General features: G+C 42.7%; 2 protein-coding genes across 4 annotated transcripts in view; one reads left to right on the forward strand and one right to left on the reverse strand.

Moving 5' to 3' along the window:
• Window positions 1-15,755, reverse strand: part of VMP1 (vacuole membrane protein 1) — a 139,003-nt gene extending 123,248 nt beyond the window's left edge. Inside the window, exons 1-3 of one of the 3 annotated variants that reach the window (XM_075853035.1) lie at window positions 15,465-15,755; window positions 7,638-7,752; window positions 4,899-4,986 (exon numbers count right to left, since the gene is read on the reverse strand). In XM_075853035.1, the coding sequence (XP_075709150.1) occupies window positions 4,899-4,974 (76 nt within the window). In that variant the 5' untranslated portion in view covers window positions 4,975-4,986; window positions 7,638-7,752; window positions 15,465-15,755. Of the gene's footprint in view, window positions 1-4,898; window positions 4,992-7,637; window positions 7,753-15,371; window positions 15,393-15,464 lie in introns of those variants that run through there. The other 2 variants (XM_075853033.1, XM_075853034.1) reach the window with 2 other exon arrangements.
• PTRH2 (peptidyl-tRNA hydrolase 2) lies at window positions 15,370-19,394 on the forward strand. Its single transcript, XM_075853036.1, has 2 exons — window positions 15,370-15,803; window positions 18,780-19,394. Exon 2 carries the CDS (start codon window positions 18,781-18,783, stop codon window positions 19,300-19,302), a length of 522 nt encoding a protein of 173 aa, XP_075709151.1. The 5' UTR covers window positions 15,370-15,803; window position 18,780; the 3' UTR covers window positions 19,303-19,394.
• Window positions 19,395-21,503: the final 2,109 nt, after the last annotated feature.

Raw genomic sequence — 21,503 nt, forward strand, 5'->3', positions numbered from 1 at the left:
CTAGAGCCATAACTTATTTTACTTTTCGGTCAACATTATTGTCTGCGTGTTACACGGACACGCAATCTTTAAGGCCAATAGTATTATCCCGAAGGCAGTTTTGGGGGCCTTTGTTAGGTCCCTGGTTGCCATGTTTACGACCCGCCGATGGGCAGACAGAGGTAGCCCCTACCCTCTGTCAAGCACCTAAGATGCCTTGGTTGCCATTGACTTACATCTAAGGGGTTGAATGGGAGGGATCAGAAGTTTCCCTGATCCCAGGCATTACGGCAGGAAGCCTGCTGTCAAAGACAGCTGGGCTCCTGCTTTTGATCGCACAGTCTCTGTGCCCATGCGATCTGGCAAACTATGACCCACATGTACATCATCAAGCATCAAGGTGTTTGGTCCGTTGCATCGAAACAGTGTGAATTCGGCTTTGGTGACCTGATTTTTCTACTTGTGTCAATAGGGCAAGCCTGTGTCACTCATACAGACACCAGAACTTCCTGTATGATGACATTGCATGGACTGTTCCACACAGGCACTCAGAGGGGGGGGGGGGCACGAACTCCTACCACAGTAACTAATAATTAGACAGGCTCCTGTTAAAAGTTATAATAAAGAGGGCGACAGTTCAGGCTCCATGACTGAATACTTTTGGTCTCTTCGCTTACTTAGGAGCATACAGAGGGACGTGTCCTCCTGGCAGGCATAGATGGTACCGGCTCTAACTGCTCATGTGGTGTGGTGCTGAGATATCGTGGGATCGATAACATAGTACAGAGGTAGAGAAAGCAGGGTGAAATCTAAAATTCAAGATAGAGTCCGATTAGGAGACAAGAAGAGGCTGGATTGCCGGGAAAGGACTAGAATATAAATAAAAGTTATCCTGAGCTGTATAGACCATCAGGAATCTGTTGTCGTGATGGAAAAAGCCTCCACTGGAGATCTTCAAATAAAAAACTAGTTACATCACTGGTAACACCACTTTGTCGGTCTATGGTAAATTAAGGTGTACCTATATTTTAATAAAGCTTTTGAAATGTCATAGGGACTCCCAGTGAACAAAACTTATGACATGTCAAAAGTTTCATTAAAGTGCAGGTACACTTTAAAGGAACAGTGTCACGAAAAAAAATAAATTTATATCAATTTGCATTTAGTGTTTTATTATAAAATCTTTTATTTATGTGTGTGTTTGTGTTTTACTTTTTCCTTTTTTCTAACTTTTACTTCACTATGGGGGCTGCCATGTTGTTTTTCATCTCTGTATGTGTCGATTAACAACACATACAGACATGGAATACGGCAGCTACAGTCCATAGGAGTCAATGAACGGGACCCGTCCCATTGACTTTGCACTATGGCTCTGTCCTGCGCAGAGCACAGCAGCTGTTTGCAGGGAGAGAGCAGGCGCCATCTTGAAGACCAGCTGCACTGCAGGTAAGATGTGCGTCTCTACATGTCCCACTCTCTCTCTCTCACAGACCCCCGCTCTCGTGACCCCCGACGGGCCCCCACCCCCCCCCCCCCGAACGGCCCCCCCCCGACGGCCCCCCCCCTACTGGAGTATGAGAGGTTCATTAGTCACATCCCCAAACACACTCCAGTAGGAGTAATGGTGGTCACCCAGCTTTCCCAGACCCCTGAACAATAAATCTCTCTAGTGCTGAGACTGAGAGGTTCATTAGTCAGATCCCCAAACAGTCTCAGCACAACTAGAGAGATTTACCGTTCAGGGGTCTGGGAAAGCTGGGTGACCACCATTACCCCTCCCACTGGAGTGTGAGAGGTTCATTAGTCACATCCCTAAACACTCCAGTATGAGGGGTAATGGTGGTCACCCAGCTTTCCCAGACGCAGATATAACCAGGAAAGGGCTGGATGGACGGGCTGAGGGTGCACAGGGTTTTTGGTGATCCCCCTCTGTCATGTGATCGGACCTAGGTTACCGGTTCATCAGACGGGGTTCATGTGACTATAACTCTGTCCATAACAAGAGACAGTGCACTCAGGACAAGCCCTGCCCTGGACACTTCTTGGGACGTAATTTGAGCCGTTTTTCATTGAATTCAATGAAGAACAGCTCCAAATTACGGCCGTAATTGACGCCTCGCAAAACGCGAGTACGAGCAATTACGTCTGAAATGACGGAGCTGTTTTCTCCTGAAAACAGCTCCGTCATTTCAGACGTAAATGCAGTTAGCGTGTGCACATACCCTAAGGGTATGTTCACACACAATGTTTTCAACTGAAAAATCGGAAGCAGAACGCCTACAAGCATCTGCCCATTGGTTTCAATGGGAAATACGGCGTTCTGTTCCGACAGGGCGTTTTTTACGTGGCAATTTTCCAAAAACAGCACGTAAAAAGACGCCCGACCAAAATGAAGTGCACATCACATCTTGGGACGTTTTTGGAGCCGTTTTTCATTGACTTTATAGAAAAAAGCTCCAAAAACGACCGTTAAAAAACGTGAGTTTGATTAAAAAATGGCTGAAAATCAGGAGCGGTTTTCCCTTTGTTTAGTAAGCGTGTGAACAGACACTTAGCCTTTTGGTGTGTCCTAGAACACACCCAAAATGGCTGACGGACACTGCTTAGCAATTTGAAGACACCTTTACCTGGCTTGTGAGAGGGGGGTGAGGTTCCCTCCCAACATTTACAGCAGCTGTGAGTCAGGTTGCTTTGCCTTATTCACCTTGCTGTAATTCTGGGAAGTGCTCCCCCTGGTGGCCAACATTGGAAAACATCTCAAATTATTATTTAATTTTTAATACTTTCCACCATACGAAAAAAAAAAATAAATACAGCAAAAAAAACGTAGAAAATATAATAGAAATAAGTAACGACACTTAAAAAAAAAAAGGTTTAAATTTGCGACACATTCCCTTTAAGTTACCATAGACCGACAGAAAGTGGTGTTACCAGTGATGTAACTATATGAGGTGCAGAGTCCCTGAAGGGGCACAATGGCAACGCTGCCCTGATCGGAATACCAATATTACTTTCTCTCTCTACTTTGACATCACTGTGTGCATTCTGCTTGTATCATGACTGCTGTGTTTATTAACTCTGTACATAGCCAGTACAGTGGTTTATAGCTATTTCCGGTTAGATCAGTGTGTTTATTAATCCTGTTCGGTGACATCAGTGAGTGCATTGTTCCCATACTGTGACCTCCCTGTGGGCCATACCTACTCAGTGCTTATTATCTATGTACTGTGACATCCCATTGTTTTTATTCCTGTTTTGTGACATCACTCTCATCATCCTCTTAATGTCACTTTGAGAGGCAGTTTGGAACTCGGTGGGGAGTAAAAGGACAGGTTATATTTACACGCTTCAGCATTTAGCGACCCGTTCTGTAAATTTGCATGATCTACCGCTTCATGGTTGAGCCGTTCCACCTAGACGCTTTCACGTCACAAAAACACCACTTCAGTTGACTGCGACAGATCTAGCAGATCAGAAATTTCACAAACGGACTTGTGCTAAAGGTGGAATTGATAGGTAGAGATTACAGTGCCATTAGTAAGTTCTCCAAGCTCTTCAGTTCAACCCATTTTACTACTAATGCTGGTCTATGGAGATTACACGGCTGTGTGCTTGATTTCACACACACGCGTTTGCAATCTGTGTGGCTGAAACACCTGAACTCAATATTTATTAGGCGTGTTCACATACTTTTGACCATATTGTCTATGCCTGTTTTTTTTTTATCATCCCTGTAATGTGACATTATGGTCTTTATTATCCCCGTGGATGAATTTCATAGCACGCATTATCCATAATCTATAACAAAACTAAGTTATTCCTGTGCAGGGACATCACTGTTCACATTTATAGGGGAGTATATGGGATGCAGAAATCAGGGCAGAATCGGCATGCATGCATGCGAGTGCTCCGAAAACATTCCGCAATGAATAATGACTGCAATGCAGATTTTATAATCCACAGCATATTCATTTTTTAGCGCATATTGAACTTTAACGCAGCTAATCCATGTGCGCATCTGCCTGCAAATCTACAAAATTCTGATTTTCAGCCGCAGATTATGCAGCAAACCCAGATCGTGTAAACGTGGTCCAACTTGGTGACTCAATAATCCTGAACCATTGTGTACAGTATGCTTTACCATTACCAGAACAAGCTCTCTATTTAAACTCAACCCAGATTTACTTATGAAAATCATGTGTATCAGTATTTGTAATCTACATCTACAGTACACCGAGAGAGCAAGTATCCCACAGGGGCAGATCATCAAACAATATCAGGAGCAAAAACTCACAACCGATTTTGCAGGTTCAAGTTACAGACATGCCCGAATGTAAAGCCCAGAACATGAAACCTAAAACGTAAGGCATATCTGGAAATATAGCATTAGCTTTCTGATACTCAGTAGTTAGTTTTTTTTTTATTATTGCCACCGTTTGTACAGTAGACCTGGTAAAAGGCTGAGCAGGCCATCCTCTTACCGGGCGCTCCTTTCAGTAATATCCCAGCCACAATGCGGACACGTGACCAGGCGATTCATACAGCATCTGCTGTGTGGACCGGAAGTCTCTGTTACTATACATTCCTACAGGCCGCTCAATGTGAGACTCCTAGGAATGTATAGTAACCAAGACTTCCGGTCCACACAGCAGACGCTGTATGAATCGGCCGGTCACAGTGCAGTCACGTGACATAATTGTGGTCGGGATATTTCTGAAACAAAAGCCCCCGGTAATAGGATGGCCTGCCCTATCTTTTACCAGGTCTACTGTACAAACGGTGGCAATCATAAAACGATTTGCTGGGGTGCCTGTTTAAACTTGATGCTTGTATGGGGAGACCCTTATTTAGATAATCAGATCAGCATTTTTGCTCTAGTTTTCACAAACGTCAATTGCATGATCAGTGAGTAAGAATACCTGTAAAGCTCCCGTTATGTTGTTCTTTAGCCATTCCAGCACGCCTCTGTTCACAATCAGTTCCATTCTCAGCCATTTCATATGTCAACTGAACTTGAGAAACGTATAAAAGGGAAGACAACAACAACATATGGTCATTCCGGCATATTCACACACAATGCATATCCTTATTTGTTAAATGAAGGGTTGAAACCATTTTATAAACCGATTTTATATGCAATACCTAAATAGGAACGGTTATTGCAACAAACTTTGAGTAAATCAATAGTATAAGCGAATATAAGAAGCTTTGTAATATATTTTATAAGAGAAAAATGCCTCTCTTTCTCCACTTATCAGGCTCTTTTCCACCCTCTTCCCCCTTAAAGAGGCTGTCACCACATTATAAGTGCCCTATTTCCTATATAAGGAGATCGGCGCTGTAATGTAGGTGACAGTAATGCTTTTTATTTAGAAAGACGATCTATTTTTACCACTTTGAGCGATTATTTAGCTTTATGCTAATTAGTTTCTTAATGCCCAAGTGGGCGTGTTTTACTTTAGACCAAGTGGGCGTTGTACAGAGGAGTGTATGACGCTGACCAATCAGCGTCATACACTTCTCTCCATTCATTAACACTGCAGATAGCGATATAGCTATATCGCTATGTGCAGCCACATATACAAATACTAACGTTACTGCATTGTCCTGACAATGAATATACATTACCTCCAGCCGGTACGTGAGGTTTATTCAGAATCCTGACACTTCTGAATCTTTTCTGTGAGATTTCCAGCAAGGTAAACGTAATCTCGTTTTAAATGACGGTTTGCAGCGTAATCTCGCGAGATTACATTTGCCTTGCTGGAAATCTCACAGAAAAGATTCAGAAGTGTCAGGATTCTCTATACACATCACGTCTTGGCTGGAGGTAATGTATATTCATGGTCAGGACACTACAGTAACGTTATAGTGTGTTTATGTGGCTGCACATAGCGATATAGCTATATCGCTATCTGCAGTGTAAATGAATGGAGAAGTGTATGACGCTGATTGGTCAGCGTCATACACTCCTCTGTACAACGCCCACTTGGTCTAAAGTAAAAACACGCCCACTTGGGCATTAAACTAATTAGAATAAAGCTAAAAAGCGCTCCTAACGTGGTAAAAATAGATCGTTTTTCTAAATAAAAAGCACTGCTGTCTCCTACATTACAGCACCCATCTCCTTATGTAGGAAATAGGGCACTTGGAATGTGGTGACAGTCTCTTTAACTGTTCACTCACTCTTAATTTACTGCTAAATCTGTCTTGATAGCGGAGACTGACTATCAGCTCGCTGAGGGATCAGGTTACGTGCAGCCCATACAAGTCTATAGTGAGGGGAGAGGAAGGAGGAAAAGGGAGCAGGAGCAGAGAGACACATATAGATGATACTGCAGCTTTTAGTAAGTGTTCTATGTCACTCCAGTGCTGGGTTTAATCTAAAACTCCCTGTTGCAGTGAAATGTCCTTCATGTTGCTGCGGTTTTGGGGGGTGTGCTACAAAGAGATAGGGAAGAGAACACCCTGCTCCCCTATGTGTTTAATGTATAGAAGACATGATAGCAGTTAGACTCTACCCCCTAGCTCAGGGAAAACTGAGAATTAGAAAGAGAGTATGCAAAGTGGAAAGCTGCTAAAATATGCAGGACACAAGTCATATAACGGCCAGAAATGGCGTTATTCCTCATGTACACACATACGACAGCTTAATCTGTAAAGTCACCTATAAGGTTAGGTACGTTTAAAGAGAAACTTATTCACTAAACTGTAAACATGAAACTCTACCCCAAGTGTTCCTTCACTTAAGCCTATTGCCTTCCGTCAGAGGTATGCTGCAACGTATCCCTCTGTATAGGCATACAGTTTGATATGTCGCCAGAACCCCCATGGCAGAATGTAACCTGAAGTGCTATGCTTACGGAAGCTCCTGCTGTCACTATCGATATATGGACAGTGATGTCAGGAACTTTACAATGCCGCAGTCCCCAGCCAGAGCATCGGAAGCACTCTGGCCAGGAACTCTAGCCTGGGGGAAGCTCCTGAGGTCACTTTCCATAAAATGCCAATGACGTCATGAGCTTCCCTGGGGATGGAAACCCCAGGCCTAGCGCTAGATGATGCTCTTCTCGGGAACTCTGACCCTGGGGAAGCTCCCCAACATAAAAAAAGTCTAATATATACCTGTGACACATGCCATAAGATGTCATGCATCATCCATTAAACAAACCAAAAAAAAAAAAAAGGGATACCACGCCATATGTTTTTTGCGGGTCACCTCAGGATGGAATAGAGTAGTATACTATGGACACTCTTTTGGCCTTCGACGGGATAATGAAGACCTATGGACACGTTAAGCGTGTGCGCCGGGGCATAAAAGTGGGATGCAGGAGGCCGAAAACAGCAAGAACAGTTCTTTATATGTATGGTACTTGCTGTTTTTGGCCCCACGTAAGGCTACAGTCTATTAGAGGATTTGTAATCAGTCATGAAAACATCATGTGCAATACTCTCATTACAACTTCATTGTATTTTGGAACACACCAAGAGGGTTTAATAACTATGTGTGGAAAGGAAATAGAAAATCATAACCCAATAAGTTTAAAAGAAAAAGGGCTAAGTCTCTGAAATGCATTCTATAAGAGAAAGTTTTCCAAGAAATAGAGTTAACTGTGCTAAATATGTGGAAATACAACGGACAATTAAATGGAATTTACCTCACAAACTGCGACCAGCTCCTTTACAGATGCCTTCCAGTTGGACTAAGTTAAAATCTGGCCTTCACTTCTGAGACATTAAATGAAACACCGTAAGGACAGGTTGCCTTTAGTCCTGTATTAAGGGGGAGATGACATAATAACAAAGTCATATTACCATTTACTACTTGATTATCAGATATTGAATTTTAAATTATAATGTGCATAGTTCAACATAGGACAGATGCTCAATCTATTGCAGTAAAAAAAAAAAAAAAAACCTCCAAAACACCAAGCTGACAGCGTTTTTTTCTGCAGGTGAGCAGTAACATTAAAGCTGGGGTTTGGTCGCATTTGCGTCGGAAGCTCTGTTTGTAAATGGTCGCAAATTTCATCAGATTTGACAAGAGGAATAGCGCAGCATGCAGCGCTATTCTTCCCTTCAAGACGATGGACACCACAACAAAGCCCCTTAAGTCAATGGGGTCTGTCGGATGCTAGGGATACTATTTGACAATTGATTATCACAAACATGAAGTACATTCTGCTTGGAAGGAAGGATGGTAGGATCCAGCGCTGGGTCCTACCATCCTTCCTTCCTTGTTGTTATCCGTGTACCGACACGAGGATCCGGGCGCCTTCTACGACACACTGGAGTGTGTCAGGTGAGCTGAAGTTTCTCTCCCTATTTTCACTATTGAGAAATACATTCTGCTTGACTTCAGTCTGTTTTTATCACGACGATTCCACAGCAGAATCCGTGAAAATATCTGTGTGAATAACCAGCCTAGACCAACCGTGCAAGAAATACTGATCTAACTGGCGCCAATAAAGAAGAGGTATACATCGTGAAACGTGGCCTCAGCTCTAAAGCTGTTCATCAGATTTGTAGATGGATAAAATATTAAGCAATTGTGTAAATCAGAACTAATAAGATAGGAAGCAAGGGTGGAGTAAATAAGGCCCCGTGCACACGGCCGTGCCCGTAATCACGGTCCGCAAATACAGACAAATTCTACGGTCGCATGCATAGGGCCCAATAAGCAGGTAGTTATAGTTCTTATATTATAGGTATCTGCTGCCATTCAGTCCTTTCTTGAAAATTATCTCAGCAGGATTGACACTTCTAGGTCAAATATTAGGTCATTTATTCAGAAACTCGAACAACTTCATTCCATTATAACTCGCCATACATTTATCATAAATTCTAGTAGTACACATAAAGCATTTTCTTTTCAATGTAAGGCTGGGTTCACACGAGCATGTTCAGTCCGTAAAGGACGGAACGTATTTCGGCCGCAAGTCCCGGACCGAACACACTGCAGGGAGCCTGGCTCCTAGCATAGTTATGTACGACGCTAGGTGTCCCGGCCTCTCCGTGGAACTGCTGTCCCGTACTGAAAACATGATTACAGTACGGGACAGTTGTCCTGCAGAGAGGCAGGGACTCCTAGCATCGTACATAACTATGATGCTAGGAGCCCGGCTCCCTGCAGTGTGTTCGGTCCGGGACTTGTGGCCCAAATACGTTCCGTCAATTACGGACGTAACATGCTCGTGTGAATCCAGCCTTATACTACATCCAAAAATAATTCCCTATGTTGACCAAAGACATTTACAACACTTCAAGTCCACAAGCAGGAGCGTTTTGTTTAATCGCTAAGCAGATGCAGGACAATCATCTACTCTCCCCTGCATTTCTCTCCAGTATTAGTCAATGGAGAGAGGAGTTGGGCTCCCCAGCACATTCCCTCCCCACTGAAAGAATAGACGTTCAGTAACCAGCGCCTTTATGACCCCTGAGAATGTTATTTCCCCCATGCCAGCTCTCCCCCAATAGTCAGGACATGCACATTAGAAGTGCTCTCCCTATCGTCCCATAGAAGGCACCTCTGAAAATAGAATGTATAACATAGTAGCTGGATTTAGTCTTGATCCCTCTAATCTATGAAGTAACAGTCAACAACCGGTAACCAGAGAAGACATATAGCATGCTCAGGAACAAGAACATCCTGCTACGCTGGTCAGTGAATATTTAGCACACACTGCCACGACCGTCTTCAGAAACGTGAGCTGATCCTGCCGTGATACGAGGAAGATAATAAGTCAGGAATAAAGAAATGTCAAAGCTGGAAGCAATCCCATGAGACAGGTAGCCAAATCAAAAAGGATGGCGGCTTCTACTACAGTGCCTGTTACTACAATGCAAGTCAATGGATAGCAATCTTCTTTTTATTAAAACATATTCGTATTAATCAACGGCGAAAGCTCAAGTAATAACAGAAACAGGACAGCTGCATTTACAGTAGTGCCTGAGAGAACAGTAGAAGGAAAGGCTCTGGTTATTCCTTTCTATTTTTAGTTAGAATGAATAAAGATATTATTTTTTATTATAATATATATATATATATATATATATATATATATACATACATACGCACACACAAATATAACTTAAAAAGCTAGTTGGACCTCGTTTGAATCTGAATTCAGATCCTGACTTGCTAGTCAAAAAAGGATACAAATGGAAAAAAAAAAATTCACTAAAATGCAAAAGTGCCGCAATAAAAAGAAAACTATACAATTTTGTATGAAGGATAAATAGACTGGGGAAAATACAGAGAAACTGGGATTTCTATAGATGGATGAACTATGAACAGTGCCACACCTGCCCACAGGATGTGTGTGGTATTTCAGCTCAGCCCAATTGACATTGATGGGGGGGGGGGGGGGGAAATCACACCCTATTGAAAGAAGTGATGCCTTTTCTGATAAATGCATCCATGTTTCTCTAATCCTGTAAACCGCTTTGAATATTGACAGCCTAATATTCTAAGGATAGGAGATATATATATATATATATATATATATATATATATATATATATATATATATATATATAATCTGCATGTACTTAAGGACATGCTTCATATGTACTAATCCACAGCTCTATATGTGGCATATTTTGCCGTGGATTTTACTCTGCAATGCAGATAGGAAAATCTACCGCAAAATCTGGATCAAAATGAAAGCAAGACAAGATCTTGAAAATCATGAGGAATTGATCTAGGATGTAAATTGGAAGATAGTATACGTTTTCTTTAAACAATAAATAACATTCGCTGAAACCAGAATTCCCCTTTAACCCCTTAGTGACCAGCCCATTTTAGGCCCTAATGACCAAGCTATTTTATTTGTTTTTCTATAGTCGCATTCGAAGAGCTATAACGTTTTTATTTTTTCGTCTACATAGCTGTATGAGGACTTGTTTTTTGCGGGATTAGTTGAGCTTTTTAATAGCACCATTTTTGGGTACATATAATTTTTATATTAACCCTTTTGGGGGGGGGATTATAAAAAAAAACTGAAATTCCGCCATTGTTGTATGCGTTTTTAAATTGGCGCCGTTCACTATGCGACGTAAATAACATGTTACCTTTATTCTATGGGTCGGTACGATTACGGCGATACCACATATGTAGAGGTTTTTTTATGTTTTACGACTTTTGCACAATAAAAACACTTTTGAACTAAAATTATTTGTTTTTGCATCGTCGCTTTCCAAGAGCCGTAATTTTTTTATTTTTCCATCAATGTAGTGATTTTTTGGGCTTGTTTTCTGCGGGACGAGACGTAGTTTTGATTGGTACTGTTTTGGGGTGCATGGGACTTATTGATTCATTTTTATTATGACTTTTTTGTGGGGCAATGGAAAAAAAATGCAATTTCGCCATGGTTTTTTGCGTTTTTTTTTTACGGTGTTCACTTTGCGGTTTAAATTACATATTAACTTTATTAATGGAGTCATTACGGTCGCGGCGATACCATATATGTGTACTTTTTTATTTTATTTTTTTTACACTTTTACTAAATAAAACCACTTTTTATGGAAAAAAATGGTTTTATTTTTTTACTGTACTCTTTATTAATAATCTTTATTTCACTTTGATGACTGATTTTATTAGTCCCACTAGGGGACTTTACTGTGCGATATTCCGATCGCTGCTATAATGCTCTGGTATACTTCGTATACCAGAGCATTATTGCCTGTCAGTGTAAATCTGACAGGCAATCTGTTAGGACGTGCCTCCGGCGCGTCCTAACAGGAATATGTCCAGGGCAGACCTGGGGGCTTTTATCAAGCCCCCGGCTGCCATGACACCCCATCGGAGACCCGCGATTTCATTCGCGGGCCGCCGATGGGTGACAGAGGGAGCTCACTCCCTCTGTAAACAAAGTTAAATGCCGCGGTCGCTATTGACGGCGGCATTTAACGGGTTAAACGGCCGCGATCGAAGTAAACTTCGATCGCGGGCGTTGGAGCAGGAGCTCAGCTGTCATCAGACAGCAGAGCCCCGGCTCCAGCCTGCACGGGAGACCCGTGCAGGACTTAGACTAGGCTGACGTGAAAAGGCGTCAGCCTAGCCTAAAGCCCATTAGTGACCGACGTGAAAAGGCGTATTAGTGGTCACTAAAGGGTTAAAGAGGCTCTGTCACCAGATTTTGCAACCCCTATCTGCTATTGCAGCAGATCGGCGCTGCAATGTAGATTACAGTAACATTTTTATTTTTAAAAAACGAGCATTTTTGGCCAAGTTATGACCATTTTCGTATTTATGCAAATGAGGCTTGCAAAAGTACAACTGGGCGTGTTGAAAAGTAAAAGTACAACTGGGCGTGTATTATGTGCGTACATCGGGGCGTGTTTACTACTTTTACTAGCTGGGCGTTCTGACGAGAAGTAACATCCACTTCTCTTCACAACGCCCAGCTTCTGGCAGTGCAAAGACACAGCGTGTTCTTGAGAGATCACGCTGTGTCGTCACTCACAGGTCCTGCATCGTGTCAGACGAGCGAGGACACATCGGCACCAGAGGCTTCAGTTGATTCTGCAGCAGCATCGGCGTTTGCAGGTAAGTCGATGTAGCTACTTACCTGCAAACGCTGATGCTGCTGCAGAATCAACTGTAGCCTCTGGTGCCGACACGATGCAGGACCTGTGAGTGACGTCACAGATCTGCACTGCCAGAAGCTGGGCGTTGTGAAGAGAAGTGGATGATACTTCTATACACAACGCCCAGCTAGTAAAAGTAGTAAAAACGCCCCGATGTACGCACATAATACACGCCCAGTTGTACTTTTACTTTTCAACACGCCCAGTTGTACTTTTGCAAGCCTCATTTGCATAACTACAAAAATGGTCATAACTTGGCCAAAAATGCTCGTTTTTTAAAAATAAAAACGTTACTGCAATCTACATTGCAGCGCCTATCTGCTGCAATAGCAGATAGGGGTTGCAAAATCTGGTGACAGAGCCTCTTTAAAATCATACTGCAATTAATACTGAGAAATATATAAAAAAATATATTTTCTATGTGTTCCACGAGATCAGCCATATCCACCCCTCCATGTCTTCACAATAAGACAACTGACTGCAGCAGGAGCCTCCCCCTCTGCCCTTTCTGCAGTAAGCCCCAGCGCTCAGCCGTTCACTAGACAAAAATGGAAGAGATCAGCAGGAAATTAACCCCTATGTTCTCAGCAGGATTTCTAGAAGACTATTTCAGGAACATGCAGAAAACCCTGCAGACTGACAAACAGTAGGGAAAAGTTTATAACCGGTTTACTTTTAAAATTTGTTTCTAGATTTAGTGTTTCATTAAAGGGCTTAACCAGGATAAGAAAAACACAGCTGCTTTCTTACAGAAACATTACCAGACCGGTCCACGGCCTGTGTTTGGTATTGCAGCTCAGCTACATTGAAGTGAATGGCGCTAAGCTGCATTACCATACACAACCTGAAGACAGGGGGACTGCAGTTTTTGGAAGAAAGTAGCCAGGAATTAGGAAATCTACTTCTTTAGAAACCTTTTATCATTCGACTTAACTGCTTAGTGTGCAGATTGACTGACTTGACCTGTGAAACACGTTCATAAAACCTGTACTTTGTACACGTCACTGATATTAGAAGCTTACAATTAAAAAATAAATAAAAAAAATAGTTCAAGAACATTCTGCACAGGAAAAAAAAAAACCTCATTACAGCTCTCCAAACATATCTCTTCTAACCTCCTGCTATTATTTTCGTGTAATTTAGGTAACAGAATCTGTAATACATTGGTTGTTTGGCAAACTTCAGCATAATCTGGGAAACGACAAAACAGAAAAAAAAAAAAAAAAATTTTATACAAAGCTCTGTATTGTTCAAAGGTGGCGTCCTATCAGACAACCCCTTTCAAAATGTGGCCGTCTGGACAATCATCTGATTGCCTCAGGTCCCGATCCCAGCCCCCCTAGCAGAGAGCTAATTTTGCTAGTGGAAGCCGCCACCAGCCAGGAATATTCCCTGCAGTGGCCACTGCAGAGGAAATGTAGTATTACATGGCGGTCATTCTGATGAACGGCCGTCCTTACAATACAAGGACGGTTCGAGTCTGCCGGAACGGAAGTCGCTATCCTGTGGTTAGGTCATCAGTATGAAAAACCGTCCCATGCCCAGACAACCCTTTTAAGCGTAATTTTTTTTATTTCACAATGTATTGCATTACTTATGTCTTCTTTACATAAATTATTAAATCCACGATCCATTGAATAAATCTATTATAATCTATTCACTGGATAGGTGATAAACGTTAGATCGATAGGTGTCAACGTGCATGCTCTACCACCCTCTCAACATAGTCGTGCAGTTGGGTCGGACAATAATTACATTAAAAATAATAATTAAAAATCTAGCTAGAACTTAAAATTACTTCCTCAAATTTTCAAACTGATTTGAATCCATCCTGCCAGGTTCATTGCTGTCCAAGCCTCAGACATCGAGTGAAAAGTGCGCCGAACAGAAATTGGCGCAACGCACGGACAAAAATGTAACGTCTATGGACTGCTAAAGAACAAGACTGCGAAAATAAGGATCTCTAACAGATATAGAACTTGAGATGGGGGGGGGGGGAGACACAACCTTTTTAAAATCATGGATCTCTTTAAATAATACACAAATATATTGGTTTAAAAAGAAAGACAAACACAATGTCAGTTTGTTCACGCAGTCACCTGCAGAAGCAAATCTCTCAGGGCTCGTGCACACGGCCATGTTACGGATCCACGCTGCACAGATCCGTAATAGGGTGCCCAAATACTGCACCGCCATAGATTTCCCACCTAATAGAAGCACATTTTGGTGTGCATCATCTCACCCTGTATGGTGGAGGTATTCTATTAGCATTTGGTGGAGCTGAATGGGCATGTCAATGGAGTTTTCAGGGATGATAACCGTTGGCGGATAGTTTTGTCTATAGTGTGGGGCGGTGGGGGTCATAAACTGCATCTGTAGCACAACCAATGACTGCAGTGATGACAACGTGAAAGGTTCACAGGGGAGAAACTATTTGGATACAAAAATAAATAGTATTCTTTACATAAGGCATATAACGTTGTAGACAGTCATCTGCTGACAATCCACGACCGGCATATACAGGTCACTAATACACAAAGACTATCAACGATGATGTCCAATATATTTCCCTCATCGTACCCAATAAACATCACTGTGCGACTGTATGTACCCTGTACAACAACATCATCATTCTCATCAGGGCCAGGCAACAGAGCAGTAAAGGGATTGTATAGAAATCGTGCATGATGACAGTCACCCGATCAATGTCGCAGCTCTTTACCACACTGAACATTGTCATCTCCCCCCACGTTTATCAATGCTCAATAGAATAACGTCACACATGACCAAGAGGGTCTTACCCAAATCTCCACGACCTACGACTGCCCAGCACCGACCACCTTTATTATCTGCCACCACACCACGTCGCCCCCAAATAACCATAGACCACTCACCTCTTCTCCTGCCTCCAACCAGCGATCTGTCACACTCGCCGGGTCACTCCACCGGAAACCGCGTCACCTCTGTCAGCACCCCCTACTGGGCTGTCACGTCATCAAACTGAGACGATACCTGTGATGAAATGAGGCAAGCCTTCGTTTATGTTGTGTTTCCGTCCCCTTACTTGTAGCCGCCTTCTCCTCTCGTCCGATAGTAAATACCGAGCGGATAGCGGCGTGAGAGAAGTAGCGCGTAAAAATAAAATGTGGAAACGGCGATGACGTCATATGAGTGCGCCACGTAGGATCAGGAAGTGACTATCGGAACCCAACGTGGGAGGATCAGGGCGCCGGGTGAGAGCTCCTCTCGTCACACACTCCATGCTGTACATTTATTACTATCCCTAATGGAATGACAGGGCATATTACAGGTGCCACCACGAGAGATGTACTCTAATGGTCCTATGGGCAGCCCACAAAACAGACCTGTTAGGGTCCACATGCTGGGTGCAGACCAATAGTGGACGCGTTGCCCATAGTAACTAATAACATGCTCGCATTCTCCGGTGCAGGCTAGAACTAAAAGCTGCGGTCTGCTAGTAAATCTGCCTTTGTGGCTGGCACAGTGCAAGGCTTAGGTTATTTGCAAGGTCTGGTGTATCCTAGTACGTCATTACATAACAGTGCTACTTTGGGAACACTAGAGCATCATGGGAATTCCTTCAGACTTTCTAATGAATAGATTTTGTGGGCACTAGTTGAGTTTGGGCTGCTGCCTAGCAAAAGGCCTTGATGCCAGAGGTGGTACCATGCTGCTTAAAGCCATGTTCACACCTTGTGTTTTTGGTGCAGTTTATGCATGCTTTTTGTTAAAAAAACAAACAAAACTAGGTGGAAAAGTATAAAAGGAATTTCAGCAGGGAAGACATTTAGGCATACCTCCCAACTTTCAAGTATCAGGCCTCATTCACACGAGCGTGGCGTTTTTGCGCACGCAAAAGCCACTTAACTGCTCCGTGTGGCAGCAGCATAAGATTTGCGGCTGCGTGCTTTTCGCGCAGCCGCCATCATTATGACACTCCATTTGGATGTTTGTAAACAGAAAAGCACGTGGTGCTTTTCTGTTTTCATTCATCCTTTTAAAGGACAGCTGTTGCGTGAAAACCACGCTGTTCGCACGGAAGTGCTTCTGTGCGACATGCGTGGTTTTCACGCACCCATTGACTTCAATGGGTGCGTGATTCACGCAAAACGCCCAAAGAACGGACATGTCGTGACTTTTTTTCAGCGTACTCACGCTGAGTAAAAGTCACGCACGTCTGCACGGCCCCATAGACTAATATAGGTCCGTGCAACGCGCGTTGCACGGACGTTTTTCCCGTTCGTCTGAATAAAGCATCACAAAGAGGGAAACATTTTTTCTTTTAAGCCACGCCTCTAATCCCACCCAATCCCCGCCCATACACACCTAGTTCAGCTCACACAGTACCATGCACTCATGGTGCCTCCCACGCAATATACCACCAAATAGTTGCCCCCACACGGTATAATGCCCCCATACCTGTCACCATATAGTATAATGCTCTCATACAGTATAATGCCCATACAGATGCCCCATGCAGCATAATCCCCCATAGCTGCCAAATACAGTATAATGGCCCCATACATTATAATGCCCCTATAGCTGCCCCATACAGTATAATGTCCCCATAGCTGCTCTTAGTTCTACTGCCCTTTTAGATAGTGACACAGCGCCCACATAGATAGCACCACAGTGTCCCCTGTAGATAGTTCCCTTATATAGTGCCACACCCCCTTGAAGATAGCACCACCCCTGTAGATAGTGCCAGCCAGAGCATAGGCCTGGGGATTCCGCTCCCAGAGGGAAGCCCTGATGTCACTGTCCATATAAGAACAATGACGTCAGTGGCTACTCCTTGAGCGGAATTCCCGTTGCCGAGTCTGGCCGGGGATTTCTCTCCAGGAGGAGCCTCTGACGTCAATGTACATATATGGACAGTGACCTCAGGGGTTTCTTCTAGGAGCGGAATCTCCGGCCAGATCATTGGCAACAGGGATTCCGCTCCAGGAGTAGCCACTGTCCATATGAGGACAGTGACGTCAAGGGCTTCCTCGAGCACAGCGCTTAAAGTAGCTCTGTGTACCGGGGAGTCCACTGTGAGAGGAGGAGCTCCCTCTGCTCCTCCACTCTGAATTAATTCTAAAGCAGGAAGCTGATGGTTCCCTGCTTCAGAATTGGTTTAAACTGTATCTGTGTCCTGAGGACGCCGATACACTTGACAGCAGGACATACCACCGGCCGCCCGGGACACAGCCTGGAATCCGGGACTGTTCCGCTGAATCTGGGACGGTTGGAAAGTATAATTTAGGTACATGTACTAGTGTAGAATGGTGTTTTGTTCAGAGAAGTAGGAGATACTAAGCATTGATGGCATATATGGATTATTTAAGGCATCAATGTTTTATAGAAGGGGTTATCACTGCTGGGACCACCACTGATGTTTCAGAAATAAGCCAAAGGGGGTGTGGCTTCATTGTTCTAGTGATCAATGGGGTCCCAGTGGTCAGAACCCCAATTGTAAGACATTGCTGGCTTATATAGTCAATGCACCATCGATGGTGGAAAAAGCCTGCTTTTCCTCTGCACCTTCTCATAATGTTAGCAATAAGGGGCAAAGGGAGTGGATTAACATGACTGCAGGATCAGACTACACACAGGGTTGTTTGTAGTCTATAATCATAGAGACACATAGCTCTGCATAGGAGCTGTATACATAAAATGGTAAGTGGCTTAATTATTATATATTTTTTTTTTATTCAATTAAAAAAATGGTTGCAAATTTACCCTTGAGGAGCTTTTACCGTGTTCTGATATAACAGAGATAAATGATTCTACACTTCATGGAAGTATTATAATCACTAACATTTTTAAAACCCTATAGTGATTAGACATTCGGTTCAGCCGAACCACGAGGGAGTCAATATCTATTTTTTTTCTTCTTACAGACGTTAAAATGTGTTTGTATTACGGTTGTGTGAAATCTGCCTAAAGGTGGGGGATTACAAAAGACTTGGGCTCCATGTCAACATGGAGTTGTCCGTGATTCACGGTAAAACTGCGACCATGCCACAACTTTTAATGTTGCCCTTGGGAAAAATAAATTTGGAGATGAACCTGCGGCAATTGCTCGCAAAATAAAAAAAATAAAATTCTTTATCTAAAATTATAATGCTTGCTCTGCAGTTTTCCTTGTGTGTTTCCTATATAGGTCTAACTGTTGCAATACATTTCCTTCCTATTTTCTTTAGAATGACCATGGATTACATTTCACATCCTGGGACTCTGACACTGGCAGCAGGAATAGCATGTGGTGTTTTTCTAGGCTGGAGCCTGCGTGGCCGCTATGGACGTTCCCGAAACTTCACAAGCATTGCAGGAAATGACTTAGGAAGTGAAGCAAGTGTTATGGGAGAGAGTGGCGAGTTCAAGATGGTATTAGTAGTCCGTAATGATTTAAAAATGGGAAAAGGAAAAGTGGCTGCGCAGTGTTCACATGCTGCAGTATCCGCCTACAAGCAGCTCCAAAAAAGAAATCCTGAATTACTCAAGCAATGGGAATACTGCGGACAACCAAAAGTAGTGGTGAAAGCACCAGATGAAGGCGCATTAGTTGAACTTCTCTCTCAAGCAAAACTGCTAGGATTAACCATTAGTTTGATACAGGATGCTGGTCGTACGCAGATAGCACCTGGATCTCGAACCGTCCTTGGTGTGGGACCAGGTCCTGGCAACCTAATTGACAAAGTGACTGGGCATTTAAAACTCTATTGATGTCACTCTGCATTCTGTAAATAATGTAGTATATGACAAGGTAGCTATTTACTTTGCTGAATTTTACATTAAAATCTCAAGTTATTTGCTAAGGCATGTGTGTAGTGGGCATCTCCTTTCTCCCCTTTTTGACTTTTTTTTACATTTCACTTTCAACTAAAAAAAGATGATATCTCTGGGGTATTGACTATAAAATGATCAGAGATTTTTTGACAGAGACCCAGAATATAATAATAATTATCATGTATATTCACCATAGTATAAGCGTGCCAAATGGTAGTACAAGATATATATATATATATATATATATATATATATATATATATTGCTCCCATCCAGACACTCTGTCTTATGACCACATAAAATATACCTGGTAAATAGATATAGTATATAATGATATTATTCAGTGGTGTTCACCCTTTGAGGTGGCAGTATGCTCAGAAGCCATTTGGTCATAGATTCTTATCTACTGCCTTATTAGCATTACAATGGACCTCAGTACAGGAAGGAGCCATTGTAAACTGGATGTAGAGACAGCTGAGCATACTGGGAATAGATTTACCTATACTGTACAGATGCACATTGGAAGGTATATGGGTGGTCATAAGGCAGAGTCAATGGAATGGGTGGGTTCAACCCAGGGATAGGAACATATAGGTCATGGGAAGCTCTTGGTGCTGGCTCTTTTCCTGCCAGCCCTGGACGATCAGCACTTAAAGAGGCTCTGTCACCAGATTTTGCAACCCCTATCTGCTATTGCAGCAGATCGGCACTGCAATGTAGATTACAGTAACGTTTTTATTTTTAAAAAACGAGCATTTTTGGCCAAGTTATGACCATTTTTGTATTTATGCAAATGAGGCTTGCAAAAGTCCAAGTGGGCGTGTTTAAAGTAAAAGTCCATGTGGGCGTGTATTATGTGCGTGCATCGGGGCGTTTTTACTACTTTTACTAGCTGGGCGTTCTGACGAGAAGTATCATCCACTTCTCTTCAGAACGCCCAGCTTCTGGCAGTGCAGATCTGTGACCTCACTCACAGGTCCTGCATCGTGTCGGACGAGCGAGGACACATCGGCACCAGAGGCTACAGTTGATTCTGCAGCAGCATCGGCGTTTGCAGGTAAGTCGATGTAGCTACTTACCTGCAAACGCTGATGCTGCTGCAGAATCAACTGTAGCCTCTGGTGCCGATGTGGCCGACACGATGCAGGACCTGTGAGTGATGTCACAGATCTGCACTGCCAGAAGCTGGGCGTTGTGAAGAGAAGTGGATGATACTTCTCGTCAGAACGCCCAGCTAGTAAAAGTAGTAAAAACGCCCCGATGTACGCACATAATACACGCCCACTTGGACTTTTACTTTAAACACGCCCACTTGGACTTTTGCAAGCCTCATTTGCATAAATACAAAAATGGTCATAACTTGGCCAAAAATGCTCGTTTTTTAAAAATAAAAACATTACTCTTATCTCCATTGCAGCGCCGATCTGCTGCAATAGCAGATAGGGGTTGCAAAATCTGGTGACAGAGCCTCTTTAACATCAGGAGCAATCTAAGTTATATTATATGTGTGCTTTCTGTGTATGTATATAAGTATAATTATATTACAGCAGACTTTATATGTGTACAGAGATATTCTAGGAATCTTATGTGGATTACAGATGAGTAGATATATATATGCTGTTTATGCATGAGTCTCTATATGTACATGTACTAATGGTCAGGCGCTGTATGTGGCTTTGGTTATAGTTGTAGTACCAGGAGACCGTATAAGGTTGGGACCTGGATTTATATTATATATACATACACATTACTAGTCACATGTTCAAAGTGTCCAGGGAAGTTAGGAACAGAGGCAGCTGTGTGTGGTTGTGTTGTCTATGTAATGTATTGTATCTTGATGTAGTGTATATTGGTTTGTCACGTCTATGTTATGAGTAAAGTATTTTTATATATTTAAGTATCTGCGAGGGTTGTATGTTACTTCTGTGGTGTGTGAAGGACTGGAGTGTGTGCACATTGTGAACAATACAAAGTAAGCGGACTATATGAGAAACAAAGGTAACGGACTAGGAACGGAGAAAAGGGAGATAATACAGATAGTCAACTGCCCCCTTTAACATATATATACAGTGAAGGAAATAAGTATTTGATCCCTTGCTGATTTTGTAAGTTTGCCCACTGTCAAAGACATGAACAGT

The sequence above is a fragment of the Rhinoderma darwinii genome, chromosome 2, assembly GCF_050947455.1.
Source record: "Rhinoderma darwinii isolate aRhiDar2 chromosome 2, aRhiDar2.hap1, whole genome shotgun sequence".
Taxonomy (NCBI): Eukaryota; Metazoa; Chordata; class Amphibia; order Anura; family Rhinodermatidae; genus Rhinoderma; species Rhinoderma darwinii.